The sequence below is a fragment of the Tamandua tetradactyla genome, chromosome 2 (genome assembly GCF_023851605.1).
Source record: "Tamandua tetradactyla isolate mTamTet1 chromosome 2, mTamTet1.pri, whole genome shotgun sequence".
Taxonomy (NCBI): Eukaryota; Metazoa; Chordata; class Mammalia; order Pilosa; family Myrmecophagidae; genus Tamandua; species Tamandua tetradactyla.
In genome coordinates this window covers 44,701,315-44,727,877 of record NC_135328.1, presented here as the reverse complement: position 1 = coordinate 44,727,877, position 26,563 = coordinate 44,701,315, and the positions used below count along the sequence as shown (strand labels likewise).

At 35.0% G+C, this 26,563-nt stretch overlaps 1 protein-coding gene across 8 annotated transcripts in view; it reads left to right on the top strand.

Moving 5' to 3' along the window:
- Positions 1-16,724, top strand: part of RC3H2 (ring finger and CCCH-type domains 2) — a 45,365-nt gene extending 28,641 nt beyond the window's left edge. For 6 of the 8 annotated variants that reach the window (XM_077144139.1, XM_077144133.1, XM_077144134.1 and 3 more), the window contains 12 exons: positions 675-983; positions 3,621-3,835; positions 5,115-5,548; positions 6,125-6,295; positions 8,464-8,610; positions 9,066-9,279; positions 9,749-9,833; positions 10,091-10,172; positions 10,269-10,403; positions 10,656-10,763; positions 10,862-11,010; positions 11,556-16,724. In XM_077144139.1, the coding sequence (XP_077000254.1) occupies positions 675-983; positions 3,621-3,835; positions 5,115-5,548; positions 6,125-6,295; positions 8,464-8,610; positions 9,066-9,279; positions 9,749-9,833; positions 10,091-10,172; positions 10,269-10,403; positions 10,656-10,763; positions 10,862-11,010; positions 11,556-11,751 (2,245 nt within the window). In that variant the 3' untranslated portion in view covers positions 11,752-16,724. The remainder of the gene's footprint in view (positions 1-674; positions 984-3,620; positions 3,836-5,114; positions 5,549-6,124; positions 6,296-8,463; positions 8,611-9,065; positions 9,280-9,748; positions 9,834-10,090; positions 10,173-10,268; positions 10,404-10,655; positions 10,764-10,861; positions 11,011-11,555) is intronic. The other 2 variants (XM_077144140.1, XM_077144141.1) reach the window with 2 other exon arrangements.
- The last annotated feature ends 9,839 nt before the right edge of the window (positions 16,725-26,563 follow it).

The window sequence follows — 26,563 nt, the reverse complement described above, 5'->3', positions numbered from 1 at the left end:
TCTCTACTTTAAAATATTGGAGGGACTGCATTATAATGAAGTTTTTGTTATATAGGTGAAAACAAATTTTCTTGGAGTACAGTATCTGGTCACCATAAATAAAACTAAAAATTTAATATCAGAAAAGTCTTTAACCTGAATGTTTTTACTCTACACATAACATTAATCTAAAAAGTACAGATATTAAATATAATACTTAACATATTAAGAATGAGTTATATGTTTTTATTTATTAAATTATATGCTGCTTTAACAATTTAGGAATAGCAGAAAATGCTTTCAACTTTTACATTCTTCTTCTATTCATTCTGTGTTCCCAATTAAATTTGGTATCAGTTCTTATCATTTTCACATGGTGTACATTATATTCTAATTATATGCAGTTTTCAAGAGAATCCCTTCCCATTCCCTAAAAAGCTTCTTTGAATATATGTGCACTTTGCTAAAGCAATTAATTATGTGCCTACTATACTGTGTACATCTGTAAGTGGCATATATCATATTTTCATGTGGCATCTATCACAGCAGAGTTTGATGTAGGCTATATTTAATATTTAGCTGAAGAAACTTTTTAAAAAGCTTTGTCCTCCTTTTAAAATCTTTTCCCTAGCCTTTTTTTTTTAGAGTAAGATTTAGTGAAATATTCACTGATATTTTGATTGTTTTTGAAACAGGTATCGGTTAAGGAACAAAAAAATCAGTGCAACTGTAAGAACGTTTCCTCTTCTAAATAAAGTTGGTGTAAGCAACACTGTTACAACCACAGCCGGAAATGTCATTTCTGTCATAGGAAGTACTGAAACAACTGGGAAAATTGTTCCAAGTACAAACGGGATTTCAAATGCAGAAAACAGTGTATCCCAGCTAATCCCACGTAGCACTGACAATGCATTAAGAGCTCTGGAGACTGTGAAGAAAGTGGGGAAGGTTGGCACTAATGGTCAGAATGCTGCTGGGCCCTCTCCAGAGTCTGTAACTGAAAAGTAGGTATTAGGTAAAACTCAATTAATGTGAACTCTTTATTGTTTTTAGAAACCCCTGAGTGTTTTTATTTATCCTGAGTAAAAACTAATCAGAATTTTTATACCGAATGTTTGATGTAGTAGAAAAAGCATTACAAGAAATTTAAGTTCTAATCCTAGCTTTGAATAGCTACTTCTGTGACCTTGTTAAAGTCACTTCAACTCTGTTTTTTGTTGTTCTTAACTGTAAACTAATGGGGTTAGACCAAATTAGGTTTTTTTCACTTGTTTCTTTGAACTTTAGAATTAATTCCATAGAGGTGCTGGAAAGGAGCTAAGTAATTACCTAAGCAGGTGAGATACTGATCCTGCAGCCCATTTCATCCAGAACAATTCCATCTACCTCATTTGTACTCTCTAATGGGGTGTACAGTTAAGAGGGGAAATTTGGAGTCAAACTTTGACTCACTGCTTCCTAGCTGTTTGATCTTAAGTCAGTTACTTAATCTAATCTCTCTGTACTGTTTCTCATTTTATTCATCCATGAAATCATAGTACCCATTTTTATATAGTACCCATTTTTATATGTTACTTGAGAGGATTAAATTGTAAATGCAATGTACAATTTACTGAGTTCCATATAGTAAGCACTCAATAAGTATCTTCTATTATTATTTTACCACCATTATTAATATTTTGAAAACTTTGAGAGGATCTGAAAAGTTACTTCTAACTCTAAAATCTTATATTTTGGTATTCTTTTGGCATCTTTTATAAATATGAGCTAAATGCATGTTTAGTTTTTGTTTTCCATAAATAGTCTGTCAGTATTGATTATAGACTTGTTAGAAACAAACATTATGCTGGGCACACAGTAAACTGCTATCGATTTCATGTAATAAAAAATGATAACTAGGTAAACATTAATATTTCTACTTCTGTCTTCAGCATATGATGAGGGGAATTGTTTATTAAAGGACTCTTATGATCTTACCTGGGAGAGATTTTAGAAAACATTTATCAGAACATTGTCTAGATAACAGATGTTTTTTGTTCAATCATTCTGCTTTTGACACGTTAGAAATATGTAAAAAGTACATATCTCTGCCTTTAAGGAATTTAGGATAGAGTTGTGGAAATAACATTTATATAAATGAAGCAATACTGGAGTTGGATTAAAAGACAAGAAAACATAACATAGCTGGAAGAAATGTGAGAGATTTCAGAAAAGCAAACAGCAAAACTTGATTTAAGTTTGTTGATAATTCTATTGACTATTGTGGAGATTAGCCTTTTAAAACTGAAGGTTTATGATATAGACTGGAGTAAAACAAGATTGGACAAATAAGTTGATACCAGATTACAAAGACTTTATGATGTATATATATAATATATAGCTTTAGGAAATGAGCTTTTTGAAGTGTTATGGCAAGGTAATGTGAACCTTTTATATACTTTCAGTGGAATATTACTCAGCTATAGAAATGAAAAAAAAATGAAGTACTGTTACACATTACAAGGCTGAACTTTGAAAATATGCTAAGTAAACGAAGCCATAAACAATAGGCTACATATTGTATGATTCCATTCATATAAAATTTCCAGAATAGGCAAGTCCATGGGAACTGAAAGATTAGTGATTGCCAAGGGGCTGCTGGAGGGGAGGAATGGTGAATGAATGTGAACAGGGACCATTTGTTTTTGGGGTGATGAAAATTTTCCCTAATTATGTAGTAGTATGGGTTACATAACCTGGTGAAAATATATATATATATATATATATATATATCTCAAAAATCACTGAATTGAACATGTATAAAAAGGGTGCATTTTATGGTATGTGACTTATATCTGTATTAAAAAAAGAATGATGGACCAAGGAACATGTTTTAAAAATGAGTCTGAATATAGCATTTATTTATTCATTCAGAAATTATGGATCACCTACATGCACACTGTAAGTCCCTGTTTTTAATGGTCTTCCAGTCTAGTTGGGGAAATAAACATGTAAACACATAATATAAAACACTCTAGAAGGTACTATACTGGAGTTGTTTTCCAAATTTTATGGAAACACAGAAAAAAAGATGAATAATTCTACAGGGAAGTATAGTGGAAGACTTCTTAGCGATGAGATGATGATACCTGGTCTAATTCTAAAAGTGTGAGTGGTAAGTAAGGAGCCTTCCAGTTAGAGGACCAATACAGTTAAAAGCACAGAGGTATGAGAGGGGTTGTTGTGAAGGAGAACCTAGAATCCTGAAAGTTGTTTAGGGTATAACTGTAGTAATCTAATTGTCTGACTAGGATGTGACTGAAAATTAGCTTTTTTCCTTTAATCTGTATTTTTTGATTGTTGCATGATTTCATGAGGCAGTGATTACCTTGTCATGGATTTTTTTGCCTTTTTCTTGTAATTCTAAGATTTTGCCTTTTCATAGTATTAGTTTAAATGTTATGGTATAGGCTACTGTGACCCTTTGAATTAGCAATGAAGAGTGACAATGAAATTCATTGCCATATATGTCAGTACGGAAATGTCTAAAATGTTTTCTGTAAATGGTCTCATAGTGTAATTTTACTAAAAAACTCCTCTTGGGAGAGACTTTAACAGTCACAGTGATTTGTCTTTTGCCCTTTGTTAAATTTTCTCCCCAGTAAAGTTGGTTCTCCACCCAAGACTCCTGTAAGTAATGTAGCAGCTACCTCAGCTGGGCCCCCTAATGTTGGAACAGAGCTGAATTCTGTGCCTCCAAAATCCAGCCCATTTGTAACTAGAATACCAGTATATCCTCAGCATTCTGAAAACATTCAGTATTTTCAAGATCCAAGAACTCAGATACCCTTTGAAGTACCACAGTATCCACAAACAGGTAAGTAATTTTTGACAATTTTAGACTTTTTAGATAATTCTAAGGGGAAAAAAATGTGATTTAACATTTGTTTTTAGATAGTGGGTGGATTATTTATATCTATCTAAAATGTCAACATAAACTAATCCTTTGGACTACGTGACACCCAAGTTTTTTTCCAGCCATGAGAATCTCTGAGTTTATATATTATATACCAGTATTTTTAAAGTTGTAATTCCTATGACTCTAATATAGGATCTGTGAATGAACTTCAGGGGGGGTTCTGTAAATTCCCTGAGATGGTATGCAGAATGTTTGGGTTAGACATGTATGTTTTCCTGAGATCATGCATAGCTTATATAGATTTTGAAAAAGATGTTTAACTCTTGCCCCCACAAAAAGATAAGAATCAATGATCTGCATCAGAATGAGAAAGCCTTCTTGACCAAAAGGGGGAAGTGAGAAATGAGACAAAATAAAGTGTCATTGGCTGAGAGATTTCAAGCGAATTAGGAGGTTTTCCTGAAGGTTATTCTTATGTTATATGGATATCCCTTTTTAGTTTGTGGTGTACTGGAGGAAAGTATCTGAAACTGTCGAATTGTGTTCCAATAACCTTGATTCTTGAAGAAGATTATATAATTATATGGCTTTTAAAATGTGACTGTGTGATTGTTAAAACCTTGTGTCTGGTGCTCCTTTTATCCAGGGTGTAGACAGATGAGTAAAAAAAGGGGGGGATAAAAAATAAATAAATAAGGGGAGGGGATAAAGAGTAAAAGTTGTGTAGATGAAATACTTTGGGTCAATGAGAGGGAGGGTGAACATGGGATATATGGGTTCAGTTTTTTCTTTTTGTCTTTTTCTGGAGTGATGCAGATGTTCTAAAAATGATCATGGTAAAGAATACACAGCTATGTGATATTGTGAGCCATTGATTATATAATGTGGTTGTACTGTATGTATGTGGATATGTCTCAATGAAAGTATTTTTTAAAGAGTATCAATGATTTAAATCTAAAACCTGTGGCAATAAGTGCCCTAGAAAGAAATTTACCAACCATCTGTTAATAGTTCTGTCGTGTGTTTATAAGGAGCAATTTAACAAAGTATTGAACATTAATGATTTTCATTTAGTGGTGTCTTGAAAGTATGTTGCCTCCTCATAAAACAGGGTAACTAAGGTAAGGTGCAAAGCTTATTTTATTTTCCCACATTAAAGGCTGCTTTAGACTTAAGCCATTATATAATGTTGAATTTACTAAGATCACATTAAATATTCCTCTTTCCAATTTTCAAGGGTACTACCCACCACCTCCAACGGTACCAGCTGGTGTGGCTCCTTGTGTTCCTCGCTTTGTGAGGTCCAATAATGTTCCAGAGTCCTCCCTCCCTCCTGCTTCCGTGCCATATGCCGATCATTACAGTACATTTTCCCCTCGAGATCGAATGAATTCTTCTCCTTACCAACCTCCTCCTCCGCAGCCGTATGGACCAGTACCTCCAGTACCTTCTGGAATGTATGCTCCTGTGTATGACAGCAGGCGCATCTGGCGCCCACCTATGTACCAACGAGATGACATTATTAGAAGCAATTCTTTGCCTCCAATGGATGTGATGCATTCATCTGTCTATCAGACCTCTTTGAGGGAACGATATAACTCATTAGATGGGTATTATTCAGTGGCTTGTCAGCCAGCAAGTGAGCCAAGGACGACTGTGCCTTTACCAAGGGTAAGTGATAATAGGAATAGAAATGCTGTTATGGTGTAGTGGTTAAGAACACAGTGTCTGGAGCAAATTGCCCAGGTATATATATCATGGCTCCTCCATTTATTAATTCTGTGACTTAAGAAAGTTATTTGACCTTTCTGAGCCTCAGTTTATTTATCCATTTAATGGAAATGATAGTACCTACCTCATTAAACTGTGGTGAGTATTAAATCAGAAAAAAAACAAACCTCTTAAAACTGGGCCTGATACAAATAAATGCTCAATAAATATTATATTTTGATAGGAAACTGATGGGAAGATTGAAAGAAATCTTCAAAATACAAGCACAGGGCCTTTCTTCAGTATCCCCACATATTTACAATTGACCTTCTTAAATTAGAAAAGTGAGTGATCCAATTTTACTTTTAACATTAGTTGATTGAATAACTTCAAGTGCATAGGGAATAGGGTGTGGTGGCTTCCTTGCTGTATTTTTGTTGTTACATAATAATTTGTTCTCATCAGTTGAAATAAGGGTAGTTAAATTTATCTACTGCTCCCTAGATTATTAAGATAGTTTGTTTTATCCCTCTTTAGGAACCTTGTGGTCATTTGAAAACCAGTTACGAAGAGCAGATAAGAAGAAAACCAGAGCAGTGGGCACAGTATCACACTCAGAAAGCACCACTTGTCTCTTCAACTCTTCCTGTGGCAACACAGTCACCAACACCGCCTTCTCCTCTATTCAGTGTAGACTTTCGTACTGATGTAAGAATGGTTTTAATCATTTAACATTGCCAAGATAGATCAAACAGCTGGCTTCAGAGCACACATTTAAACCAGGATTAGCTATGTTAGATATTTCTCAATGGTTGGGTGTTCAGTTAGTATAGTTCAGTAAACATTGAGTGTGTAAACACTATGGCTTACTGTTGTGAGATTCTGAAGACCATTAAGACATACATGGTCCTTTTCCACCAAGAATCCAGAATCTTTCCAGCAGTGTAGTTCTTATTGTTTTTATGATTTTTATTAATAAGAACTTTATCTACCATTTATTGCATACTTACTCGTGCCGTGCACTGTACTAAGCATTTACATAATGTTAATTTTTTAATTCTTACAAAAACTTCAGGGTGTAGGTATTTTCCCTGTTTTACGGATGAAGAATTCTACTCAGAGAAGTTAAGTAATTTGCCCAGGTCTGTAAGTAGTAGACATGGGATTTGAATCCTCTTTGAGGCATTTTTTCCGTACATCACAAGAGGTACAGAAATGGCCTACTTTATTACTCATGCTGCTTATACCCCTGTTAATTATTGTACTTTGCACTGCAAAACCAGGTTTTGTATCAGATGGTTTCTCTTTACCCTGGTGTTTTCAGTCAGTAATAATCTATGTTATGTTAGGACGTTAAATTTTTTAAATAGTGTCCTCTTATTTATTCTGTTCTCTCTACTCCTAGTAGTCCTAAAATAAAATTTTTAAATCTTTTTATGAAAACTTTCAAACTTATACAAATGTAGAGAGAATAGTATAAAAAAACCCATACACCTGTTACTTAGCTTCCATAATTAACAACTCATGGCCAGTCTTTTTTGATTTCATACCCCATCTTCCTACTGGATTATTGTGAAATAATCATAGATATTATATTATTTCATAAATATTTCAATAAATCATTATATGTTAAACTAGATTCATATCCATCTTATCAAACTTAAACTTCTTCAAAGCAGGTAAACATCTTGACAACAAAGTGACATTTGCCTGATAGAAAATGTGTTTCCAGTTTTCCTACTGTGCTTTAGGAGGTAACTTTTTCCCTGAGACTTAGATCTGCTATTAACTAGCAAAATGAATTGGGATAAGGCATTTAATCTTTTTGGTCTTAAGTTCTTTTATCTGTGTAAATAGTAAACTAAATTTAATGATAGTTAGAACTTTAGTGTTCTAGTACTATGGTAATACTTTCTCACATCTCTTTAAAATTTATCCTGTTTTATTACCATAGCCTTCTCTGAATTTCTTTTGTGCATTACTTAATAAATACTACACAGTTTTTTAGTTATGTTCCCTTATATACACATTATTATTTTCTCGAAAAATTTATAGACCCTTAGGATGGGTGGGGCCTGTGATGTGTGTCTATGTGCTGGTATGTTTGTGTGTTTTTTTCTTTTACCTTTTCAAGTTAGAAATGGTATTGCTATTTGTTGCAATACGTGTTGATTGGTTTTGATGGTTTATTAAGGGTTCTTTATGAATATTTAGAGGATGAAGCAAAAAGACAAAGCATACTATTTTCTTTTTTTAATTAAAAAAAATTTTTTTAATACCAAAAAACACCAAACACAAACATTCCTAACTTTTGATTATTCCATTCTACATATATAATCAGTAATTCACAATATCATCACATAGTTGCATATTCATCATCATGATCATTTCTTGGAACATTTGCATCTATTCAGCAAAAGAAATAAAGAGAGAACAGAAAAATAATTCATATATACCATACCCCTTACCCCTCCCTTTCATTGATCACTAGCATTTCAAACTAAATTTATTTTAACATTTGTTCCCCCATTATTTATTTTTATTCCATATGTTCTACTCGTCTGTTGAAAAGGTAGATAAAAGGAGCATCAGACACAAGTTTTTCACAATCACACAGTCACATTGTGAAAGGTATATCATTATACAATCATCTTCAAGAAACCAGCATGCTATTTTCTACTCATAAATAATATAAATACAAATAGTATAAGTACTGTTTGTTATTTATGAGAGTTTTTTTTATGTTATTTATTAAAAGTGTAATTGTTCATTATGAACTCCTGTGTATACTATAATGATTAACTTACATCAGTTACAAGTTTACAAATTTTAAGTTTCTTTCTAATTGGCTATGCTTTTTTTCCCCCTCCAATCAGTTCTCTGAAAGTGTGAGTGGTACAAAATACGAAGAAGATCATCTTTCCCATTATTCTCCTTGGTCTTGTGGCACCATAGGCTCCTGTATAAATGCCATCGATTCAGAGCCCAAAGATGTAATTGCTAATTCAAATGCTGTGTTAATGGTATGATTTTGTGGGGGAGGGAATAATGCATGTTGACTCAAGTCTAAGAATAATTGAATGCTTTCATCTGCATATTGTTGCTATATAACTCATCTGTAAGCAGCAGGGTTATATTTGGGTAAGTCTGAAATAAATTGCATTTCACATTTAAAGTATTTGAGCATAGTTCAGTGGTTTAAAATAGACATTGAATTATCATTGAGATCTAGAGCTATTGTTAAATTTACCAGAAAACTTATGTTTTTTTAACTTTTTAATTGTATAATGTAGCATATATACAAAGCAAAGAAAGTAAACAATAATTTTCAAAGCACACTTCAGTAAGTAGATATAGAACAGATCCCAGAATTTGAAATAGGCTACCATTATTATATATCTTTTAATAACGTATACTTGATTTACTAGCTGAAGCAATTCCCAACAGTCCTTTCATTGATCTTTTTTGATTTATGCAGGATCTGGACAGTGGAGATATTAAAAGAAGAGTGCATTTATTTGAAACTCAGAGAAGGGCAAAAGAAGAAGACCCAATTATTCCTTTCAGTGATGGACCTATCATCTCAAAATGGGGTGCAATCTCCAGATCTTCCCGAACAGGTTACCACACCACGGATCCTGTCCAAGCCACTGCTTCCCAAGGAAGTGCAACTAAGCCCATCAGTGTATCAGGTAATCCATTTAACGTAGCCTGACATGTGCTAGGCACTGTGGTTTTTCATTGTCAGCACCAAAAGTATGAACTTTTCCCTACATTTAACATCGCGGTAAACTCAGAATTAAATGGTTTAACCAGGACCACATGACTATTAGGATAGGATACAGATCTTTTTAAAAAAGTATACATTCAAAAAATAAAAAGAAAAAGAACAGTACAACACAAAGAGTGAGCCCTAATGTAAACTATGGACTATAATAATAGTATAGTTATAATAATATTGTTTCATCATTTGTAACAAAGGTACTGCACTAATGCAAAATGTCAATAATAGGGAAAACTCTGTGCGAGGGGTGGAGTATATGTGACCTCTTTCTGCATGATTTGCCCGTGGACCTACTACTACTCTATTTAAAATTAAAAAAAAAAAGTATGCAGTCATATCTATACACTGATGTGATTATTGTTTTTACATTTTTATAGACTATGTTCCTTATGTCAATGCTGTTGATTCAAGGTGGAGCTCATATGGCAATGAGGCCACACCGTCAGCACACTATATTGAAAGGTAAAGATGCTTTTAATTCTTTAGAATTCTGTATTCTCAGATTTATATGTATCCTCAGAGAACAAATCCTACCCCCATTTGTTCATGAATGTGCTTTGTTTGAGCTATGGAACAAATTTGTGAAAAAATTGTCCTTTCACATTCGGAATAATGACTGAAGCTTTCAGCATCAATCTGTTACATGAACTATATAATTTATTGCTTTAGTTACTTGATTTCTTTCAGTTTTACTACAAAAAAAATATTTCTCTTTAAAGGGACAGATTCATTGTTACTGATTTATCTGGTCATAGAAAGCATTCCAGTACTGGAGATCTTTTGAGCATTGAACTTCAGCAGGTAGGCTCTATGTTTCTCAGACTTGAATTTTTTAAAAATTGAATTGGATTTGAAAGCTGTGGTTGAAAGTTATTACTCCCCCCACCCCACCCCCAGGCCAAGAGTAACTCATTACTTCTTCAGAGGGAAGCCAATGCTCTGGCCATGCAACAGAAGTGGAATTCCCTGGATGAAGGCCGACACCTTTCCTTAAATCTTCTAAGCAAGGAAATTGAATTGAGAAATGGAGAGGTAAAAAACTGAACCTCGCAACATCTTGTTTAATGATTTGTTATATTTGCTGCTTCTCTACTTTGGTTTATATAATGGTGCATTTATTGTACTTTTTTCTGATAGATAATTGTTTTTAAAACTTGAGTAAAAATAGATTGTGGTCCCAGATTTCTTAAATAAATATTTAGTTATAATATTGGAGTTCTGCTTTAATTTAAAAGGGAAATCCCAGTTTCCACAAGTAAAAAATCAGTATTTTTTAATTTACAGAGTGATTATACAGAAGATGCAACAGATACTAAGCCTGATAGGGATATTGAGTTAGAGCTTTCAGCACTTGATACTGATGAACCTGACGGACAAGGTGAACAAATTGAAGTAAGTACCACAATTAGATATTTAGGAGGTTTTGTACCATTGGAAAATAAAGAATAAAATACTTTTAAATGAAAGATTAACAGGTTTTATTTTCTTAGGAGATCCTGGACATACAACTTGGTATCAGTTCTCAAAATGATCAGATGCTGAATGGGACAGCAGTAGAAAATGGGCTTCCAGTCCAACAGCATCAGAAGGAACCACTAGAGCAGAAGAGACAGAGCTTAGGTGAAGACCATGTGATTCTGTGAGTGTTAGACAGAAAATTCATAACCAGTAAATAGCAGATGTAGTGTTCAGTTTCATTTATGGCTTTATGCTGTGAGGGAATTTATACATCAGATTGACCAATACATATATATATAGTGTTTTTTTTTAATAGCCTGAAATTTGCTCTTTGTTGGGATACAAGTTAGTCTTTGCCTTCCACATCAGATTCTTCAATCTGATAGCCAAACCTATAGACTACAAAAAATCCTTTTTCCTTGTTAAAAATTCATGTTAAGATTTTTGTGGCTGTAATATTGCCATTTTCTGTAACTGGTTTGAAAAATTCAGTCCTATTATGAGTTTAATCTTGAACGTTATAGTTTGTGGCCTTAAATTAGCAGTATTTCACTTATAATGTTTAGAAAACAGGCCTTTTTTAGTGACCTGATACGGTCAGTGAATAAAGCTATACCTTTGCTATGAGCTCTGAAATTTTGATGAAATTTTTCTTTAGCGTACATGTTTATTCTAAAAGTTTTCACTTAGAGCTAATTTGTTTTCAATGTCATTTTCCCCCCACAGGGAGGAACAAAAAACAGTTCTGCCGGTAACGTCTTGCTTTAGCCAGCCACTTCCAGTGTCCATAAATAATGCAAATTGCCTCCCCATCACCACATCTGTCAGTGTTGGCAACCTGATTCTGAAAACTCACGTTATGTCTGAAGATAAAAACGACTTTTTAAAACCTATTGCAAATGGGAAGATGCTTAACAGCTGAAAGGAGGTTCATCTTTCAAATTTGTGACTACACCATGGAAGCATTTACACTAGCTTTTTATATATATATATATATATAATATATATTATATAATGTATATTTTTTTTAAAAAAGAAGATATTACTGGGGGCATCCATTTCCTGTGGACTCTTTGATACTTCAAGCCCTCTTGCATTAGCGTTCTGAAAAAAAAAAAAAAGAATTTACTTTACTAGAATAACATGTTCACTTTCCAGAAATGATTGGAATTTGGACAACATTTAACTTAAGCTTCAAGCAGCTTTTTATGAGTTTGTAGCAATCCGGTGCAGTAACTGAGCCATTTCCTATTTTAAATGGCTTCAATAGAAAATTAACAACTCAGTTATTAAACTAGCAGGATCCTACAATGATACATCTAGTGAAAGTAGACTTAATTAACTTATTTATTTCTATTTTATGTTTCACTGAGAAAAAATTCCATCTCATTCCAGCTGCTTTATTTATCTTTTGTTATGAGACTTTGCATGGATTTAAAAAAATTTTTTTCTTTTATTTTTTACTTTGAAGAGTGTGAGGTTAGGCATTCTTACCATAGAATTTTACAGGGTTATACACTAGCTTTCTTTACTGCATTATATGTAGGAGTGTGGTGCAGTGCTTTTATCTGTAACATTGAAATCGTTTTTTTAATTTTCCATTTTTCAAGAATAGTTTCTGCTTTATTACTACTAATATTTATACACAGGCTACTTGTTGAAGTAAGTAATTAAAAATATAACCAAGTGCCTAAGTCTTTCAGCTGATGTACTAGATATTAAATTCTCCTAAGTTATGCAGAATCGTTTTTACAATTTTGATAAATTATGCACTAATGTAATGGCAGTTTTTTAAATGCAGATTTAAGCCTGTACATTATTGAATCTGATGACTTGGCAAAAGAATCAGGTGCTTTCAGCTTTCTTGAGAAAACCCTGTATGTAGCGTTTGCACTGACTAACAAGATGGTATTGCTGGGTTTTTAATTTAAACTAATTAATTTGGATGTTCTCTACATTATTTTGGTTAAATATTGTTTATTGTTACTTCATGTTCAGGTTTAATTTTGCTTGTTTTCTGACTGTTAGTTTGATAAGACTATGAACCATGTAATAGAACATTGGCTAAACTTTATTCGTACTTCAAAATATGAATAATTTATGCCTTGCTAATGTGACTGAAAATTGTTTTGACTTGGCATCTGAAAATATGCAGTATGTTCATGCATCAACTGGTCATGTCCAAGAATTGTGGGAGATATTTCATTGAAGCCTAAATTTCAGTCAACATTTTGAAAACAAAAGCTGGGTACTCCTTCCTGGTGATCTTACCTACAGTCTGTCTCTTTGTTTTTCTCCTGTTTCTTTAAGATTAGTTTGACTTTTATTATTATTATTTTAATTAACTTCTGTGAAGTTGTTTACTCTGAAAATTGTACTGGAATATTTTAAGCCAAGCTGATCTTTCACCAGGTGTACTGTATGTAAGGGCTTTTCCTGCTAGCACGATGCTTAAACAGGATCATGTTATTGGTCGTCTGAGCTATTTAGTTATTTTACAAAACCACAGCATTGTATCAGATAAAATTTTGATAAAAAGTTTTGTGCACATTTCCAGGGGTGGGAGGGTTGACATTTCCCTGAAATTTCTTGATCAGAATAAGTAAATACTGGTGTTTGATACCTGTCTTAATGAACATGCTCATAAGGTGACTGATAAGTTGTAAATATACCTGAGAAACAAAAGGGTAGTTTTGATATTCCGGTGTCAGTATGGAAGATCTTACACATTTATTTAATATTCAAATGTATGAAGATGTTTGTTTGTAGCATAACAGTACAGTAGCCTTGACTTCGTTTCCTTTAGTTAGTACTGTACCTTTTCCCATGGCCAGTGCTCCCCATCCCTACAAAGATATTTTATTTATTTCACTCTGAAATGAATAGGAACAAGAGTTTTAAACCATGTTGCATTAACTTATTTCTGACATTATAAATTAGACTAGAATATTATAGGAACATGATTGTTATATAATTTATATCAGAACCTTTCTATAGATATGTGCTTATTACATTTGAAATGCTTCCAGTATACTTTATTTGCTGTTTGTAATTCCAAAAAAGGATATGCAAACCAGTATGTCTATTTCATGGATACTTAAAATAGTGAGATCTTCCATGTTGAAGGTAATGTATTTTTTTTTAAGATTTTAAAATTGCTATTTTGTTACAAAATAGAGACCTATTAACAGTTTGAGAGCTCCTTATGTGCCCTCAGGGAAAGAACCCTCTTTGCAACAGAACTACACAAAACATCTTCAGCACGTTCTGAGGGTGAATATATACTACATAAATTGATCTTGTGTATTTAACCATATCTTTTTCATTTTAAAATTGAAATTTTGAAACTTGGTTGTGCTCTGCTGGAAGGGGTTGAGGTAAACTGCTTAGTGTTTGCCTACTTACCAGTGAAATTATATTTGCTTCAGTTTTTTGTATATACCTGCCAACTTCATGCTGGTCTTGAGCAGTGATCCCATAAAACAATACCTCCTTGTTCTTAAAAACTCACTCTCTTTCTCACTAACAACATAGAAACTGTTTCTGGTTGGCATTATTATGTATTGCATCCTTTTTCTGTCTGGTGGCCACCTTCTGTTTGTCACATGAAGTAAAGACATTGGTTCTTTACAGAAGAGAGCTGATTATCTGATCCTTCAAAAGAGTATCTAGGTTGCTTTTCTTAAATTTGGGGGGCATTTCCTGTCATTTGATAGTTTTACCAACACATTGTGATATACACATGCTTGGAAATCAAAGGATATAAAGCCAACAGAAGAGGAAATTTATAATGTTGATAACTAATCTGCATATTGCGTATGGCCTAATAATCAGGGAAAACTGGGCTCTAGTCTGGAGAGCAGGAAAGTGGTGGGTTTTTTTTTCTTTCATTCTTTTTGTTTGTGTATTTTGTTTTTGTTTTTTTTTTCCCCCTATTTCTAAGCCTTATTTCAAAGTCCATATGCCTCATTCAGACACTGTGGACATGGTATCACTGGTTTTCTTTTATGATCTCATTTCGTTTTATGAATTCTGAGAAAGTTACCTATGTATTTCTTTTGGTTAGTACTTGAACAAAGTAGATTCCCTTTTCTTTCTTGCCATAACTTTCAGTGGCATATGATAAACCAGTGTCATGCATGAAAGTTGTGCACTATAATTTTTGAGAGAAGGTAGTTTATTAGGTTAATGACACCAATTTTTTTTTCTGGTAGCTATTTACTATAATAAAAGAATAATAATGAAACTTCCCGTACTAGAACCAAGTTTTCAGGTTGTATCGACTTAGTCACTTTCACTCAAATTTTGAGTTGATTCTAACTATATTCTAACATCCAAATTCTGTATGCTGCCTTGAGAAAATTACAGGTTGCATAACAACTTGTAGAAATTTAAAATTGTTTTTAAAAATATCTAGCTAGCTTTTGCAGTTTAGATCGCAATTTAAATATTAAAACCCATGTTGTCTTGTTAACAGATTTGGCAAGTGATTTCCACTTTGAATCACAGTATTTCTTCCCTAGCTTCTTTCAGTCATTTTCTGAGCAGGTTGTCACCAGTATTGGTAACAAAACATTAAAGGGAAAAGTTGCATTGCAACTATATATTAGTTTCTTGTGTTTTAGTGAATGAAGAGTGTTGATGGGATCACTTACTAACACTTCTGTATAGGGACCCCTTCTGTAAGCAGAACACAAATGAACATGCTCAAGGAGTATCCCATATTCTGGATAAATTGAATAAATTTGCTAGTAACTCCTTTATACTAGCAGTTTCTTTGTATCCCTTTGCAGGCAAGGGAATACAAGGAGTCCAAGCCACAGACCGGAAGAACCCACATTAGAATGGAGTCTTATTTTTACTCCAAGAGCAGTTATTCCCCCCAGTCTGAAATTGGCAGTTTTTTCTTTTAATAAAATTTAAAATATCCTCAAGCCAGTGGAACACAGATACTGGCTGCAGTTAGTACTGCCAAAAGCCAAGGTCATTTGCACATATGCCATCAACCTCTCAAGAATAAGGCCTCACATTAATAACCCAAGGCATGGAAATGCATGCATTCTCTTAGCTGGGCAAACAATTATACTGTAGTTGTGATACAACACATGTGGCTTTTATTCGTACTGCACATATCCACTGTACAGCCACTTGGGAGTATCGTGGTTAGCTTGCAGCAACTGCTGTCTGCATTTATACTGTTTATTGCATATTCTTTTCCCTGGAAGTGAAAGAGAAATGTTTTTCTTGTTGCATTGATTACATTTTATAAATTTGCTTAGCTGGAAAGTTTGGGAAAAGAGGCCTGTTTGTCAATTGTACAACCGATTGTAAAGCTCTAGTGTGAATATTTTTACGTCTGTATTAGACATTTTCTTTGCAAATCTATTGTTCGATTGAAATGTAAATGAAATTAAAGATGGTGTACACCCATCATGTAAAAAGCAGGCACCATCTCTAAGATGGATTTAATGCTCATTTTTAAGGCATATACTCAGCTTCTATTTAAAACTATAATTTAAAATAATTCTGTACAATGAAATGGGGAATATATATGGGAATAAATTCTATTCCATTTATTTCAATTTGAATTTCCAAATTGTAATGTTTCCCTTTGTGCTATAGAAATAGGATTAAAGAGGGGAAGGCTAGGACTCATAAGGCCTATGTATGGGGGGAGGGCAGAGATGAAACAATGAGGGTTGTGATGATAGTGAATAGCAAAGAGTGAATTCTGTGTGTTTTTGCTGTAGCACTGAAGTGAAGAGATATTAGCTTTGGCTGTTCACAGAATAGAGCATCATGATTTTCAGTGTTTGAGAGAAAATTGATGGAAAAAGTTTGCAGTACTTGACATGTATTTGCATGCAAAAAATAAAATTATTTGTCCACCTTAAATATTTGTATAGTGTCAATATTAAATTTATGGCATATTTATCTTGATTTCTTTGGTATATTTTTTGACATAACAAAGCTACGAGGAACTCCTTAAGTTGGGGTTGAAATGCTCACCTGCTTTATCCTTTCTGTCATTGGAAAGGATCTGAAAGAAATGAATAGATTTAGAGAGGGTGAAATGCCCCTTCATTCTGTTAGTCACTTCATTAATACAGAGCACTTTCCGTGTAGGAGAATGCTACGAATTCACAGTCCATTGGAGAAAATAGGACAAATAACTAACTAGTTCAAAACACTTTATCAGAAGAAGTAGAAGACAGTTCTCCAGGGGCTCAGAATATGAAAAGAGAACGGCCTGAGTGATCTGGACACTGTTTTCACTGGGTCTTGAGTAGGTTTATGCATTCCCTCATCTAACATTGAAGCCTCTATCTGTGCTTGTCATTAAAGTTATAGGCTTCTAGAAGCTCACAGTAAGTAACATGGGAAAGACAAATTTGAATAACCAGATGGGTGAGCTATCTTCTATTAGAGTGTATGTGTACTCCAAAAGAGAAATTAAGGGGCAAGTAGGAGTGGAGTGTTGAGTCAGAGGAGGTGCTTCTCTCAGAAATGACCTGGCTAGGCTTTACAGGCTGAATAAAATTTTACCGAGTAGAGACGAGGGGAAGAAACACCCTAAGCACCTACCCTATCTTCACAACAACCCACTTTATATATTAATCCTTTACTGCAGACATTATAGTCCCCATTTTACATATGAGATGTGTAAGTAACTTGCCCAAGTCCTCATAACTGGAAGTAGTGGAGTCAGAATTTTGGTTCAGGTCCACCCTCTTTCCACCACTCAGGGTGTGTTGTTAGGAATTTTAGCCATAAGTGGTACAATGGAAGGGGTGTTTTTAAGAACAGTGATTCTCTGAGTAATAATATAAATGGCTAACTCTTAGAGCATTTATTATAGTTATAGTTGTAAGTGCTATAATATAACATGTTATAACTTAGGTACCATCATTATTGCCGTTATGTAAATGAGAAAACTGAGGCAGAGCTCTTGGAGAATTTGCCCAAGGTCACATAGCTAAAAGGAGTAGATAGGGACCATCTATGAAGAACATAGACTACAACACAAAAAGACTACCAGAGAATCTTGGAAGTTAAATGGTCTGAACAACTTGAGTCTTTAGAAAGATCACTTTGGCAGCAGTGTGAAAAGCAAAACTGAGATTGATGAATTAGAAGGTCCGGTCAACTAGGTGATAAATATTGAGAACATAGCCATGTGGAGATGGAGGGAAAGAGGTGGATCTGAAAGATAGGAGAGAGCAATTGCCAGGATTTGTTGTTACTTGCATATAGGGAGTATGTTAGATGTATACACATTAAGTTGGGTTAGATTTGGCTGAGAATCCCAGACTTGTTGAAAGAGACAAATATTTGTAACCTGTAATCTTGTATAAGCCTTGGAGAAAGTGACTATTGAACCATGGATAATTGATCCAGGCAAAGGAGAGGAAATTTAAGGAAACATCTAAAATTCCAGGAAGATTTTATTTCCTTTATAGTTAATACTATATTAACTATAACTATAAAATGTAGTTAATTTATTTTATAAAATTAAAAGTAAATTTGCTGAATTACTGAATTATGCGCTTTAATAAGGACTAAAAAAATTTTTTTTAATAATTGAAAGCCCCATAGTGCAGTAGTTCCCAAACTTATCTACATATTAACAATTCCCGTAGGGAGCTTTTAAAAATTCCAAAGACCAGATCATACTCCAGACCAATTAAATCACAATCTCAGAGTGGGACTAAGGCATCAGTACTTTTGAAGCTCCCTATGTGTTTCCAATGTGCAGTCACATTTGGGAACCATACTTGTCTTAGCACAGGTGCATCAAATAGTATCTATCTTCAAATGTCCAAGACTTTAAGATTTTCAGACATTCTTTTAACAGATATTTTTTAGGAGCCTACTATATACCAGCCATTTAGGATACAGGATACAGGAGTGAACTAGTCCCTAACTTCATGAAACTTACATTATAGTTGGAGGGACAGACAAGAAGTGAGTAAAAGGTTAATTTAGATAGAAGTAATACATCCATTGTGTAAGTAATTCTGAGTTAGTAATTCTCAGCATAATGGACAGTTTTAGAGAGGGCAGTCTACTGAGGATCTCCAATTAAACTTAACATGTCCAAATGTGAGTTTTCTGGTATTTCCTGCCTCCCCAACCTGTAGCTCCTCCCATTTCAGTTACTTCCCCATGACTACTCTTGCTCACAATTAGTCCATCAGCAAATACTGTCAGCTCCACCTTCACAATATATTCCAAATTTGACCACTTGTCAAATGTCAAATTCAAGCCACAGTCATATATCAATCAAGTTATTGTGATAGATTCCTTTTCTCTGCGCTTCTTCCCTTTCCTACCTTGACCTATTTTGACCACAGCAGCTAGAATGATCCTGTTAAAACTGAAGTCTGGTCATTTCACTCCTTTGCTCAAAATCCCTCTAATGCTTCTCATGTTACTCAAGAGTAAAAGCTTGGGTATTTTGCTTACTATGTTCCAGCCACACTGGCTGCTTTGATGTTCTTCAACACACCAGGCATACTCCCATCTTTATACTTGCTGCTCTCTAAGACTAGAAGGCTTCCCCTGCCCCCAAAGAATATCTTCATGGCTAGATCTCTCACTTTCTTCCGGTCTTTATTTACTCAAAAGTAAACCTCGGTGGGCACTCTGATGGAGATAAGGGGCGGGGTGGGGGAGTGCTGTTTAAAATAGGTATTTAAAGCCATGAGAATAGATAGGATTAACTGAACTATTTTTTAATTCATATTTTGAAATAATTATAAATTCATAGGAAGTTGTAAAAATAGAACAGAGAGGACACATGGATCCTTCATCTAGTTTCCTCTAGCAGTAACATCTTACCTAACCATAGTACAGTATCAAAACCAAGAAATTGATATTGGTACAATCCACAGACCTTATTCAGATTTCACTGGCTTTACATGCACTTGTGTGTCTGTGTGTGTAGTTCTAGGGAATTTTATCACGTGTAAATTTGTGTAAGCAAATTGTTCCATTACCTCAAAGATCCCTCATGCTGTTCCTTTATAGTCATGCCCATACTTCTCCCCCATTCTCCCATCCTAACCATGGGCAACCACTAATCTGTTCTTCATTTATAATTTTGCCATTTCAAGGATGTTATATAAATGAAATAGTTATGGTCTGTAACCTTTTGAGATTGGCTTTTTTCACTCAGCATAATTTCTTTGAGATCCATCCAAATTGTTGCATGTGTTAATAGCTTGTTCCATTTTGTTGCTGAGTTGTAATGCCATGATACGTATGTACCAAAATTTATTTAACATTTACCCCTTGAAGGGCATTCTGGTTGTTTCAAATTTTTGGCTGTTACAAATAAAGCTGCTATGAGTATTTATATATACGTTTTTCTGTGGACAATTTTGAAGTATTCTTTGAGCAAATAAATTGGCATACTTTGTTTACCTATGAAGGTAATTAGTACCTTAGAATATAAGATCTTAGCTTACAGGCAATGGACAAATGCCTTGAAAAATAAAACTCACCAAAATTGATACTGAATGAAGAAGTAAACTGCAATAACCCTTGTAGTAGTTATCTATTGTTACATAACAAATTACCCTAATACTTGGTGGTTTAAAACAACATTTATTTTCTCACAGTTTATGTAGGTCAGGAATCCAGGTATGGCTTAGCTGGGTCCTCTGCTCAGGGTATCTCCAGTAGGCAACAATCAGGGTGTTGGCCAGGGCTGTAGTCGTCTCAAAGCTTCACTAGGAAGGCTCTGCTTCCTATGATTGTTGGCAGCATGCAATTCCTCATGGACTGTTGGAATGAGGGTCTCAGTTTTTGCTGGCTATTGGCTGGAGATTGCCCTCACTGCCTTGCCACATGAGACCTCTCCATAGCTCACAATATGGTTAGCTTGCTTCATCTGAGTAGCAAGGGTGAGGAGCCAAGAGAGAAAGCCAGACAGAAGTAAGTCACAGCCTTTTATAACCTAGCCTTGGAAGTGACATCCATCATTTTTGTCATATTCTTTTCTTTAGAAACAAATCAGTAGGTTCAGCCCATAATCAAGGGGAAGGAATTCCTCAAGGGCGTGAATACCAGGAGGCGGTGCTTATTGGGAGCTATATCAGTCGTGTAGGTCAATCAGGAGGTAGAAACCACACAGTAGGTTAAACAGGTCAAGTTAAATATAAAGAACTATTAAACTCTAATAAATGACTATAAGATAAAAAGGAAATCCTGTATGGAACCCTATGGCTGAGGGAGAGTACCTAAGAAAGGACAAACTTGGAAGGGAGCCCCCTTCCTAAGGCTGGGATTCAGATCTCATTAGAGAAGGTATAGTTAAGCCCACTGGAAAACAGAGATGTTTCTGGTTTTCCCAGGCCAGAACTGGTTGCTGGCAAGTGGGAAGCAGCCCCCAACCCCACAGATGAACTGTGCAAGAGCCTACAGAGGGAACTGGGGCATCAGCGCTGGTAGAAGGCTTTTCGGTGCCAATGCAGGCAGAAGGCCTTCTGATACTGTTGGGGGCAGGAATCCTTCAGGGTACCAGTTTCTGTGTCGAGGGCCATGGGGAGATTATTGCTAAGGCAGACCAAGGTTGCAAGGCCATCCAGGGGCGACGTGTACTGGATGCATGGCTGGGAAGAGCTCTGCCAGATATCCTTACATCCACACCACTGCAGCAGCTGGAAACAGCAGGAAAAACTACCTCCTGCAATGCCTCATTAGCACCCTCTATTGCTGATCATTGTGCTCACTGCGAAGGAGAGATGGTTAAAGGAATTCTGTCCATTATTGCAAATCATATTTTGAAGAGTGAATTGGGAGCTGAGAGGTAATAATAATTGGCACAGGAGCTATTTCAGACATTGCCTACCACAGCCCTATCTCTATTAAAGAAATTGAATCTGTTATTAAAAATCTTCCCACATAGTGAACTCCCTACCCAGATATTTTCACAAGTGAATTCTATTAAACATTGAAGGAAGAAATAACACCAGTTCTATGGAAGCGCTTTCAGAAAATGGAAGTAGAGGAAACTTCCCAACGACTTTTTTTTTTTTTAAATAACAACTGTGATGGTCAGGTTCATGTGTCAACTTGGCCAGGTGATAGTACCCAGTTGTCTGGACAAGCAAGCACTGGCCTATCTGTTGCTGTGAGGATAATGGACTTAAATCATGAGCACTTTGGCTGCCTCCATGCTGATTACATCTGCAGTCAGCTAAGGGGAGTGTCTTCTGCAATGAGTGATGCTTAATCTAATTGCCAGAAGGCTTTTAAGGAGGATTCAGAAGAGACAGATAATCCCTCTTTCTGCTTCAGCCAGCCAATCTCTCCTGAGAGTTCATTGAGGACCTTCATTGGAGCTGCCAGCTCGCAGCCTGCCATACAGATTTTGGATTCTTACATCCCCATGGTTGCATGAGACACTTTTATAAATATCATATTTACAGATATCTCTTGTTGGTTCTGTTTTTCTAGAGCACCCTAATACAACAACATAACCCTGGTACTCAAACCTGACAAATTATGAAAAAAGAAAACTACAGATTCATATCCCTCATGAACATACATGCAGAAATCCTTAAAATGTTAAATCCCAGCAACACTCACACACACACAGGCACAAAGTATATATGTCCAAGTAGGGCTTATCCCAGGAATGCAAAGTTGGTTTAGCATTTGAAAATCTGAGTTTTGTAATGTACCATATTAGAAGACCAGAAGTGATTATAAAGTCTCTTAAAATTTAATGGAGCTCCATTCTTATTGGCTTATAGAGATTAATAAGCACTTACATAATGTAAAATAAGAGAAACTCAAATATTTCTTAAAATGAAATTTCACTCCTTACATTTTAAATCAGTGAACTGTTTAAAGAAAATTTCGTTACTAAATCTATGAAAGCACAGAGGCTTTCTAATTTCCTCAGGTGCCTTAATAAAACATTTATAAAGAAATTTAATGTCAGATTATTAAAGAAAATCCAAATCTGAAGAAAGTTTCAGAAAACAAAATTAAAGCCCATACTGAAGATAATACTTTTTAAACTAAAAAAAGAAGTATCTGACTTTTATATAAGGAAGCAGCCTTTACTGGTTTATTCTTCGTTAATATGATAAAAATAGTAGTTTAATTTGATTTCTAAATATGAAAGACTTATTTGATTGCAAAAAAACTGCCTCAATTCCCAGAAGAAAGGAAGGGAAAGAGGGAGGGAGAGAGGGAGGAAGGAAGGGAGGGAGAGAGAGGAAAAGATCATCTTGTATTGCTTGGTGTCATTCAAAACCATCTCTAGATCTTTAATACTTAAAAAAATAGCCCTAGTAATGGGTAAATTTGTTCAAAAATTTTTTTACATGAGAAACTCAATGGAAAATAAAATCTTGCTTTATCATAATTAGACAAACTGTAAGAGTGGAACAAACATTGGAACCCCTGCCTCAAGGCATTTCAACATTTATATATGAATTTCATTCAGTTACTTCAAAGCTTTAAATGTTTTAATAGTAGTTTGTATATATTCTAATTGGATTCAGATTTTCCCTTGCTAAATGACTAAATGACAGTCACAAAACAGCTTAAGGATTTTGATTTTCTCACTAGGGAATCCCTTCAGTATACTCTAGTGATAAACAAAAATCTCACAGGTAAAATTACTTTAAAAACTACAAATTATACATGGTTCTCACATTAAAAAATTCATTATCAATATCATTTCAAAGTTACAAATGAATGATCCTGTTGGCTATTGTCATGTGTACAAATCATATTCCAAACAGATGCAAGCTTCATTCCCCAAAAGGATATCACTGGATATACTCCAGGAGACTGAATATATATAATGAGACACCTATGAAAGTAAGTCTTAAAATTGTGCCAGAAAAGAAAATTTCAGATATTCTTACACACACACACACACACACACACACACAAACTATTCTTAAACTCTAGGACATACACTCATGAAGATATATATCCCAGCATAAATATGGTTAAGGTCTTACAATCTTGATACCCAGTCCCACTTAATATCTGACTCTACGTCTGTCTAAAAGGCCTACAAGAGCAGACAACTTCCAGAAGTAGATAGCCTCCTCCCAAGAGTCTACAAATAAAAAAGACCAGTGACAGAGACTTTTAGTTTCCTCCCTGGGATACAAACAGCCAGAAATGAGCATTGCACCCTTGATTAATTAATCACTTAATTTTGTAAAGTAAGAATAAAAAAGAACTAGATTAACTTTAAATTCATGTATTTTTTTTTCTGCACTCACCTGTGGTGCTATGGAGCTACGTACTCCAGGAAAACATAATCTTAATCCATTCCTGTCGGTGTGAACCCATTGTAAATAGGACCTTTTGACGACGTTACTTCAGTTAAGATGTGGCCCAAATGAATCAGGATAGGTCTTAATTCTATTGCTGAAGTCCTTTATAGGCAGAATGGAATTAGGACACAGAAAGTAAAAGAAGCCAGAAGTCTACGGAATCCAGAAAAGCCAGGAGAAGCTGCCATGTGCACTGCCACATAACAGAAGAGCCGAGGACCAAGAATCACTGGCAGCCAACCCCAGAATGTCACAATCTTCTGGGAGAAAGCACCCCCTTGATAATGCCTTGATTTTGAATAGCCTCAAAACTGTGAGCCAATAAATTCCCATTTATTGTTTAAGCCAACCCATTGCATGGTATCTGCTTTAGAAGTGAGGAAACAAAAACACTTGGGTTATCAGAGAAATGAAAATAAACTGTGAAATTTCACTTTACTTTTGTTAGATTGGTCTGGTTGTAACGAGGATCAGAGAAATAAGACACTAGTTGGAAAGGGATGGGAAGTAAACTGAGGACTTACTTTCATTAAATTTAATTTTGGAACAGAATTGATAATAAATTCAGATGATTAAAAATTACATATATAAAGTTAAATATGAAAGATCTCACTTCCACTCTTGCATTCTATCTGCCCAAGCAAAGGTAATCATTTTATTTACTGTATATTCTTCCACACTTTCTTCATGCATATTAAAGTAAGAATGTTATTTGCCCCAATTTTTTTTGCAGACAGGAGACTCACACTGTTTTCCACCTTGCTTTTTTTTTTTTTTTTAACTAAACAAGATACCCATTCAAGTATATCTACAGGATGAACTTCCAAAAGTGGAATTGCTGGATCAAAAGATACATGTTTTAGCAATTTTAATATTTCTCAATTACCATCTGTGCTGGTTTGAAGCTATCATGTACCCCAAAAAAGCCATATCCTTTAATCTTCATTCAATATCGCTGGGTGGAATCTTTTTTATCGTTTCCATGGAGATGTGACCCACCCAATTGTGGATAGTAACCTTTGATTAGATGGTTTCCATGGAGATATGTCTCCACCCATTCAAGTTGGGGTTGCTTAATGGAGCCCTTTAAGAGGAACCATTTTTGGAAAAAGCTTAGAACCATGAGAGCCACCAGAAACACAGAGCCAAGAGAAGGAGAAGGGACAGAGACCCAGAGAAAGCTAGCAATCTCACCATCGGCCTTTCCAGCTGAGAGAGAAACCCTGAAAGTCATCGGCCTTCTTCAAGATTCTTTCCCTGGATGCCCCCCTTATATTGGACATTTTTATAGCCTTGTTTTAATTTGGACATTTTCTCGGCCTTAGAACTGTAAACTAGCAGCTTAATAAATTTCCCTTTTAAAAAGCATTCCATTTCAGGTGTATTGCATTTGGGCAGCTTGCAAACTAGAACACCGTCTATAGAAATTGTATCAATTTACACTCTACCAGCAGCAATCAATATATTATCCACAGCTTCACTGAGTACATTATTGACTTTTACAGGTTGTAAATGCCATCATAAAGTTCCTTTATTTAAAGTTAATAACTATAAAAGTGTATTAGTATACTGTAGGAAGAAAACTTGATAATCCAGGAGAAGAGATAATTACAGGAGCAAATTCCTTCACTAGGCTTTAGCAATGGGATCTCCTGTTTCACTGGGGGTCATTTAAAAGGTACTGATGTGTATATGTGTGTGGGGTGGTTTTGTACACTTGGGAATGGGAGCAAGTGCAATTCTCTTCTGATTGCTTCTACTTATCAAGTGAAATACAAATCAAGGTCTTCAATTGAGTCAAGGGAGATGAGGGAGTGTTGAAGATTTGAGACAAGGTTGTGAATTGCTCCTTTTGGGAGAGTGGGAGAGTAATCTGCCTAGGAAAATGTAGGATTATTAGGCAGCACTGAGAGCTCTCTCCAGAATGAAAGTCATACATTAAATGTGAATTTTGAAGGACAAGAAGCCACCACCAAAGGGGGAGACACCCTCTCTCCCACTTCCCACTTCAGGAGTATGTGAGTAAAAACGAAATTAAAACAAAGCATTCATTGTACATTCATTTAATAAATATTTATGGGGATCTCCTATGTACAGACACTGTTGCAGGATGCTGGTTATATCACTTTAATCTGCTTGTTCACACAAGTCTGCTGTTTAAGTCTGTTGTTCGCACAAAGGTGATTAAATTTTTTCACACAGCAAACAAAAATACAAAAAGTCAAATGAATAGTTCTTAAGTTTGGAAGGACTTCTGACCCTTTTGATAACCTCAACAGTTTCTCAGAAAATGCACATACACAAATTTTCAGACAATTTCAGGGGGATTCCTAGAACCCTAAATTAAGAGTCTCTCACTCAAATTAAGAGCCCTATTTTAAACAGTGTGTCGTCCTAATATATTTTAAATGATTCAATTTG